The 8,938-nt window shown below is 45.1% G+C and overlaps 1 protein-coding gene across 4 annotated transcripts in view; it reads right to left on the bottom strand.

Annotated features, from left to right (window-relative positions):
• WDFY4 (WDFY family member 4) overlaps window positions 1-8,938 on the bottom strand; it is a 305,713-nt gene that overhangs the window by 180,599 nt on the left and 116,176 nt on the right. For all 4 annotated transcript variants that reach the window (XM_017885513.1, XM_017885510.1, XM_017885511.1 and 1 more), the window contains 4 exons: window positions 6,124-6,197; window positions 4,076-4,237; window positions 3,412-3,503; window positions 1,551-1,650 (listed from right to left, as the gene is read on the bottom strand). In XM_017885513.1, the coding sequence (XP_017741002.1) occupies window positions 1,551-1,650; window positions 3,412-3,503; window positions 4,076-4,237; window positions 6,124-6,197 (428 nt within the window). The remainder of the gene's footprint in view (window positions 1-1,550; window positions 1,651-3,411; window positions 3,504-4,075; window positions 4,238-6,123; window positions 6,198-8,938) is intronic.

Here is an 8,938-nt window from a genome sequence, read left to right as displayed (position 1 = left end):
GATAATGTTGATGATGGTGGTGATGATGTTGATGGTGGTGGTGGTGACAGTGATGATGTTGATGATGGTGGTGGTGATGATGATGGTGGTGATGATGTTGATGGTGGTGGTGATAGTGATTAATGTGGTGATGGTGGTGATGATGGTGGTGGTGGTGATGGTGATGATGTTGATGGTGGTAGTGGTGATGACGGTGGTAGTGGTGGTGACAGCGATAACGTTGATGATGGTGGTGATGATGTTGATGGTGGTGGTGCTGACAGTGATGATGATGATGGTGGTGCTGATGTTGATGATGGTGGTGATGATGTTGATGGTGGTGGTGGTGATTAATGTTGTGGTGATGATGGTGATGATGGTAGTGGTGATGGTGATGATGGTGATGGTGATGATGAAGGAGATGGCAATAATAGCAGTTAGTTTACAGAGAATTTACAGTATTCCAGGCACCATTCTCAGGATTATTCATATATTAATTCATTTCATCCTCACTGTATTAGGTCAATGCAAACATATTGGTGGTTTTGGCATTAAAAGTAATGAAAAAAACACAATTACATTTTCACCAACATAATACAATTTTATTGTCATGCAGATGAGTAGAGAGAGGCAAACAGAGCTTAAGTAGCCTCCCCTGGGTCCCTGGGGACAGGGCTGGGATTCGAACCCAGAAGGTACAGACGCCAGAGCCCAACTGTTAGGCACTGCACTACATTCCCTTTCAAAAGATGGAAAAGAAAGAGGCTGGACTATCTCATTTCCAAGGCATCTTCCAGTTCTACTGTGTTTTGATTCTAAGAAAGAAAAGACTTGTAGGCTGGTAAATTATTAAACATTATTTATAAAGCTGCTTTACTGAGGGGTAACTCCTTACTCCCAACCCCAGATGCACATACACACTAGGCTGAGCAAGGATCTGGGCTGATTTGCTCAGCACTGCATCCTAGGAGCTTGGAACAGTGTCTGGCATGCAGTAGACGCTCAACAAATTAGGTGTCAAATGAATGACTACAAGGTTGGAGGTAAAGCAGGCAGGCAGTGGGGAGAGTTAATGGAATCAGCTTATGATTACACATGATTTTAGAAGTTAATTGAAGGTAGATACTTCTTTTTCCAACTTGGAAAAATAACAAACTCACTAACAGTAAATAGCAGAAGAATTTGGCAAGACTTTTCCTCGATAGATGTTATTTAGGCTCACGAGTTCTTCACTCTATTGTCTGCCAAGTACAGGACATCAAAATCAGTAATTGTCACAACTGCCAAAACAATAACAATTACACTATAGCAATGGTGACAAAAGGAGTTTATTGTAATTATACCAAATCTGTTTCTAGTTACTCATGTCCACTTAACATTTGCATCAGAATATCTTAGGACAAGGTCTGGTTCATTGGGTAGAGAGAATATAATCTTCTTTCTGAATAGTGCAGGAAACACATTGCAGAAAACAGACTCAGAGATGCTAAACTTTTCATTAAGAAAAGGTTTAATGCCACACCCTCTATGAGGCAACCTCCTGCCAAATTGCTCTTTCTGGAGCTACTTACTCAGAGGACAGATGAAGTTGGGGGGAAGATATTACACTGAGCAGCATTTCCAGCAACTGGTTTCTGAGCCAGATTGTCTTTCCAGATGTTTGGCTTCCAGCTACAAAAAGGAATTCAGATTTGAGAGAAAACGGATGTAAAGAGACATAATATTTGCTGCAGTAAGCAATCATTATTCACCAAATGCTTATTTCACCCAGGAATTGTGGCATGGCTGGGACTCAAAATTTTGGCATTTTATTCTAGCCTCCACACAATGCTTAAAAAGAATTTCAGAAAATGTTACTAAAGTTTTCTTTAATTAGAGATGTCTGTAATGCTGCACGTCCTCCAAAAAACAAAAGTCCTAAAAATAATAAGGGAAAATATACCTTTCAGTAGAAGAATTTTTTAAATTATCATAGGCTGCAGCGTTTAATAATCACCTACTATGCACTGATATCATGCAAGTAATCAGGAACGGAGTGCTGAAGACCATGGTCTTTGTTCTCTTTGTTCCTGCTTTCAACTTGCTCCCAGGCTAGGCTTTTGGATGTCTATGCTACAATAAAAACAGAACTCAAATCATAGCAGAGGTATACGGAGCAAGGGGAAGAAGAAACTTTACTTCTGAAGAGTCATTAAAGCCTGAAAGGACATACTAACAATGTTTTAATATGTTGGTTAGGTAAAAGTTTCAGAATGCAGTCCATATGAGAAGGAAGGTTGACTATATAAGTTCACTCTTGGCCCATTATCCATTTGTTCATTCCCTCGGTTGCCAGTAATTTCACAACCAGTGCAGGGCACACACCCCATGCTGCAGAAATAGAATTGATGAGGCAGCTTGGAGAAATGGAGTCATATTTCTCTCTATTTAGATTTTGGCCCCATCTTCAATTAGCTCCTAATCTCATTGAACCTAAGTTTCTTAGTCTGCAAAATGGGAATAATAATTTCTTGCGGCTTGATCTAAGGATAAGAGATAATAATTTATCTAGATTAAATAATGCTATTCAGGAGACTCTTCTGTGATGATGAAACTGTTTTATATCTACCTTGTCCAACAGAGTAGCCACTAGCCTCAGGTAGCTAGTGAGCAGTTAGAATGTGGCTACAATGAGTGAGGAATTAAGTCTTTAATTGCATTTAATTTTAATTCATTAAAATTTGAATTTAAAAGGCTATATGTGGCTTAGGGGCTGTCATCTTGGACAGTGCAGAGCTGCAGGGCCCAGGACAAAGTGGTCATGATTGTTGCCATTGCACTGCCCTAGCAGAGGGAACAAGTTGAACAAGACACAGCTGCAGTTCTGCACCTGGCTAGGTGAAAAGGGAGACTCACATAAACAAATTACAAATCTGTCCACTAGGGTAACCCCAAGGGGCTTTGGAAACACAGAGAAAGTGACTTAATCTTGTTTGGTGAGTCTGGGGACAGCTAGGCTAGTGGGGGAGGGGTGGCATTTCCCTCGAGTGAAGAGCACGTGCCAAGCACCGACAGAGGGCAGGCCATCACCTGGGGGGCCTGCAAATGCTTCAGTACTGGAGTTGGGGCTCATCAGGAAAGTAAGGGTTAGTGGGGGTTCAACTAGGAAGTGAGGCAGGATCCTGGATCCCACATGCTGGTCTACAGGGAACTGATTTTATTCTGGAGGCCTAGAACACCAGTCCCACATTTCAAAGCAGGAATCCATAATTTTGTTTCATTTCTGACTCTCATCATAAAATGACAGCTTCACACGCCACTGCTTGGGAACCACGGCCAGGCTGTGGATGCCTTCCCCTTCCTTGCTCAACCCCTCCCTCTGCACAATGTGGGCCTCTCAGGGATTCCATGAGGGCCGTTCTACTGCCTTCGAACTGGCAAAGGTCTTCTCACCAGGCAGGGAAGGGTCCAGGGCTCTGTCCACGCAGATCTGCCTTTCATTCACTGACGAAGGCTTGAGGGTATACACAACGAACAGCCCAATCCTTTACACACAGGGAGAGAAGGACAGGCTCACAGGCAGGCTCACCTGAGTCCGCTGAGTACATGCCAGTGTTTTCACCCAGACCCACCCACATGCAGCTGCAAGTGAGAAATCATCATGGCATGCTGTGTATTTCCAGAGACTTCTACAATCAGTCAGGATTCACCAGAGATGCTAACTCTGGCTCTGCCAGATCAACCAGATAGTGACAAGGAAAGAGAAGGGAAAACACACTGGTGGCTGGGACTGCCCTTCAGGAGTCTGCAGGAGCCAGGCATTTGGGTCATTGGCAGGCAAGGATGGCAGTGCTTATGGAAATTCCTGAATATTTGGCTGCAGTGGGGGAGTCTGAGAAGTAGGGACAGTAAACACACAGCCCTTCTGGGGAAACCAGCCTGTCCCATCCTGACTTTAGCAAACCATCCTCTCCCCAACTCTCAGCCCTGAACAAAAATTCCTAGAAGGTTCCAAGTGATGCAAGGTTGAGCACAATGGGGAGAGAGCTGGTGCCTGTCCTCCCTTTTTAAACAGCCCCGGGGCCCTGCTCTTCCCCCGGGCAGCTTGGTGTGGTACCTGAGCAAGTCCTGGGTGCTGAAGTGGCCCCTTAGCTGACAGGCCAGGATGCCAATGATGGTGGGGATCTTGGAGGGGATGAGGCTTGGTTCATTGAATAGGAAGACAAGCTTGGGTATAAGCTGTGCCTGGTGGGCAGCTTCAGCATTCCTGGGTCCTTCCCTGGTGAGTACAGGAGAGAGACAGTAAAAGCTTTTACTGGAATGAACCAAATTTGCTGTGTTTCTGCTAAAAATGTTTTTTAAGCCAAGCTTGTTCCATGGCCCCTTAACTCCAATGCTCTCTGGGCAATTTGTCAAGATGCCGTCAGACACCCATCGAATATGTGTCTGCCAAGTGCCAGAGTCACTCGCGTGCGCACTGCCTGTCCCCTTTGCCCCCCGGAAACCACCTTCAAAGACAAATCCCAATTATTGACTTTTAAATTCTGAGCCCCAGGGAAAACTAGTGCTGGCCTCAGAAATTCAGAACAAAGACAGCAGACACTCATGTGACCGGGGAGTACTTCCCATCAGCCAGGAGTGCAGGGCCCTTCACTAGCTTGTCTGGATGTGTGATCTTCCTGCCTGCCCCAAACCACAAAGTGGAGAGACACACCACTGAAAGTCAAAGCAGAAAAAGAAAGAATCCACCTATCCATACCCCCTCCCTCAGATACTCACAAATCCAATTTCCAGTAAATTCTACTCCCCCAAAGAAAACAGGTCCCAGGGTAAATGTCTGTTTCTTAGAAAACAACTGGTACAGGTACAGGAAGAAAGTGGAAGAGAAAAAATGATGGAGAAAAATGTGGCGGAGGGTGACTTTGGGCAGATTCCTCACCTTGAACTGTCTTTTTTTTTTTGTATTAACACATTAAATTCTGCTGAGCTCCACTTCCCTGAAACACAATAGAGGCAGGACCAACCCAATTCTGTGTGTGATTTATAATCATGGACTCAGCAAGGAAGACAGATGCTCCTCTACCCAGAAGTCCCGGCTGCCTTTGGTTCTGTTTCCTCTGACAGCACTGAACAGCATGTTTTTCTGTATTCTTTTCATCAGACTGGGCTTATTCTTCTCCAAATTTTACCTCTAAGCATAGGGTGTGAAATGTAGTAAGTTTATAATAGATGTTCATTAAGTGGCTGAGTGGAAAGCCATTTACAAATACATTCAAAATGCTGAAGGCACCAATGAGCTCTGTACCAGCCTGAGCCAGGAGGAGGCAGGTGGGGTGATACGTGGACTCCCTCGCCTTCCTTCTCCCTTATTCTGGTCACAGCCCCTGGCTCCCTTTGGGAACTACCACTTTCTAACTCCAGAGGGGAAGCCATGTTCCCAGCCTGGTCATGGGACCCAAGTTGGCTCAATGAGACTCAGTCTAATAGCTAGGACTATTGAATTTTTAAAAAGCTGTCTCTCTGCCAATGGTGCTAAGCTGAGGATGTGCTCTGAGGAGCTGCCCGGGAGCCACCTTGCTGCCACAGAAGAAAGCCTAGGCAACCTGAAGACTGCGTGGAAGAGGCAGGGGCAAGAGTGGTAACAGAGCTCAGAGAAAAGGATGTGAGCCTCACCCAGCTATGGGATAAGATCAGCTTTTTCAGTTGTAAGAGCCAATGAATTCCCTCTTTATTGGTCTTTTCTTCCTCTATTCTTTTTTCCCTCCTCCCTTCCTTCTTTCCTCCTCTTTTACCTTCCTTAAGCTTGTTTGAGTTGCATTTCTACCTCTTGAAGGGTAAAAGAACCCTGATCAATTCCAAAAGTGCCTTGGAGAAGTCATTTAGAGGGAGAGTGAGCCTCTGCTGGTCACATTTGCTGAGCCCCCAGTATGTGCTAGTCCCTGGGGCTAGAGAGGCCTCTAAGCCCCCAGCACCTGCCCTCCTGAGGCCCAAGACCATCAGAAGAGACTGCCCCACAAACATGAGCCAGTGGGAAGCATGTGTTCCCAGCTGGGGACCCAGTGTTCTGGGAGCAGGGAAGAGCCACTGGCCACCCTGCCCTCTCTGTCTCTGTTCTGGACATTCAGCCTTCAATTCTAACCCCCAGGCTGCCAAGACCCAGCCTACCTTGGTGATTGAAGGATTTCCAAAAGATGGGAAAAGAGGCTGAGCTCCAGATTGTCTGCAGTATTCATCCAAAGCTGGAAGACAGATCAAAACACATGTTAAAATGAAGGTGTGGGAGAAGAAGGATTTGCAGGAAGCATGAGAGGATCAGTGCTGGACATGTGATCCTCTAACTTGGAATCACCAACATGATGTACCAACTCTGGAATCAGATCAGCTCTCCTGACACTCCAAGCAGAGAGGCGCCCCCCCATAAAGGAAGGCCTTCTCTCCCCATCTCTGCTGCTACTTGGCACTTCACTGTGGGCCTGGTTCCAACCAAGAACACCTACACTAACCATCTGTCCCGTCTGCTCAGCCTTGGGCCCACAGCCCAAGTGTCCATATTGCAAACTCATGTCATCCTCCCTGGATCCTACAAGACAAATGATGATGTTCCCACTTTACAGATGAGAAAATAGAGGCTGAGACAGACCAGCTTAGTGACAGACTCCACTCACTACCAGCAAGTGGCAGGAGTGGAAATAGAAGCCAGGTACAGATTTTCAGGTTTCACACTGCATTGACTACATACCCAATTTGTGCATGCAACACATTCTTCAGCCCAAACCACAGTGTCATCTTCTGCATGACAAAATTGTAAGTGACACACAGATATGAAATTCACTGAGATTCTGAAAGCGAAGTGGATCACTCAGGTTGTTTTCATTCATAGTAAACAAATGTAGCTGCTGGTGATCCTTCTGGGGCAGAACTGATGGGTGCCATCATGTCTTACGTCTACGTCCCTTTAGAGAACTCTAACAGTTTTCTTCTCCAAATACTGACACTTCCTAAGGCTCAGAATATACAAGGTTCAGGTGTGGGATTATAAGCATGTGCTCATATAGCAGCAAAAAGAGCTTGCACTTAACAACTGATACATTTCCTGGTGGCAAGATGTGCCATAAAAAGACCCAAAATATTATTATCCATATGTATGTATGTATGTATCTATTTATTTATTTATTTATTTATTTATTTATTTTTGAGAGACCCAAGCTGGAGTGTAGTGGCCCAAATATGACTCACTGCAGCTTTGACCTCTTGGGCTCAAGCAATTCTCCCACCTCAGCTTTGCAAGTAGCTAGTACTATAGGTGTGCACCACCATGCCTAGCTAATTGTTAAAAATTTTTTGTAGAGATGGAGTATTGTTTTATTGCCCAGGCTAGTCTCTAACTCTTGGGCTCAAGTGTTCCTCCCACCTCCACCTCCCAAAGTGCTAGGATTACAGGTATGAGCCACTGCACCCTGCCTATTATCTGCATCTAGTAGCTAGAAAGAGTGGGACTCAGGGAGACTACGTAACTTTTCTGGCACTAGACTTTTTTTAATTGGCAGAGACTGTTTTCAAAGTCAATCCACTTGACCACGAAGCCCATTCCCTTGCCTCCACACTGGGTCCCCATGAGCATCACCTACAGATAGTGACCCATAGGGTCAATACTCAACCTTGCTTGAAGTTCAGCAATTGCCCATGACTGCTTACTCTTGCTGAAGAGGAAATGCAAAAGAACCCCAGTGAACACAAGTTTATCAGAAGGCCTGTGAAGGTAGGGACTGTCTCTCTTTAATCCCCGGAGCCTAGCATCATACATGCCACTATCTTTTGTAAAGATACATTAATTTTTTTAAAAGAATGAGTGGATACAATGTAAAACAAGATAAAATGAGTGGATTGTTCTTCAGCCAGGAAAAGAGTGACAGATTTCCTGCTTTTTAAAGCACAGCCACTGCTCAAAGGCACACACAGAGGTTGGGCAGCTGCCATTTGGGATAGCTGGTATTGATGAAGGCAGCTCTAGTGAAAACATGGGTATCCAGCATGGCACCCCAACATACATGTCTGAAGGGCTCCAAGAGCCCTGCACACTTAGGATATTGATTCATGAATGCAGTCATTCAACAAATGATATGCCAGGCCCGGGGCTAAGGGCTGACAGAACTAAGAAAGTCAGATGTGAACCCACTAATACAATAAGGTGCACCGTTTACGCATCCCACAAAAGTTCCAGCCTCTCTCATTTCCATTCCAGAATACAGCAACAATAATAAGTTGCCACACCCATGTGAGGCTGCCTAGCTCATCAGGAAATTACATAAAATCAAATGTCAGAATTTTGGGAAACATGAATAATTGAATCTTTTGATTGTTATTCTGTGTCACATAAGCCTGTACTAAGGATTATATTAAGATGTCTGGATTAGATTTGTTTGAATATCAGGTGGATAATGTGTCAGGTGTTGCTCTCTCCCCACCCGTGAGATGACTGTACTCTCAGAAATGAACTAGCCAGTTCCCTCTTTAAGAAACCAGAGGCTGGGTATGGTGACTCATGCCTATAATCCCAGAACTTTGGGAGATTGAGGTGGGTGGATCACCTGAGGTCAGGAGTTCAAGAAGCCTGACCAATATGGTGAAATCCCATCTCTACTAAAAACAAAAAAATTAGCCACATGTGGTGGCACATGCCTGTAATCCCAGCTACTCAGGAGGCTGAGGCAGGAGAATTACTTGAACGTGGGAGTCAGAGGTTGCAGTGAGCTGAGATCGCACCACTGCCCTCCAGCCTGGGCAACAGAATGAGACTCTATCTCAAGAAAGAAAAGAAAAGAAAAGAAAAGAAAAGAAAAGAAGAGAAGAGAAGAGAAGAGAGGGGAAGGGAGGGGAGGAGAGGGCAGGGGGAAGCAGGGAAGGGAGAGGGAGGGTTGGAGGGAGGGAGGGAGGGAGGAAGGAAGGAAGGAAGGAAGGAAGGAAGGAAGGAAGGAAGGAA

This window comes from Rhinopithecus bieti, unplaced genomic scaffold, assembly GCF_001698545.2.
Source record: "Rhinopithecus bieti isolate Rb0 unplaced genomic scaffold, ASM169854v2 scaffold_15143, whole genome shotgun sequence".
NCBI lineage: Eukaryota > Metazoa > Chordata > Mammalia > Primates > Cercopithecidae > Rhinopithecus > Rhinopithecus bieti.
This window is presented reverse-complemented; position numbering and strand designations above follow the sequence as displayed.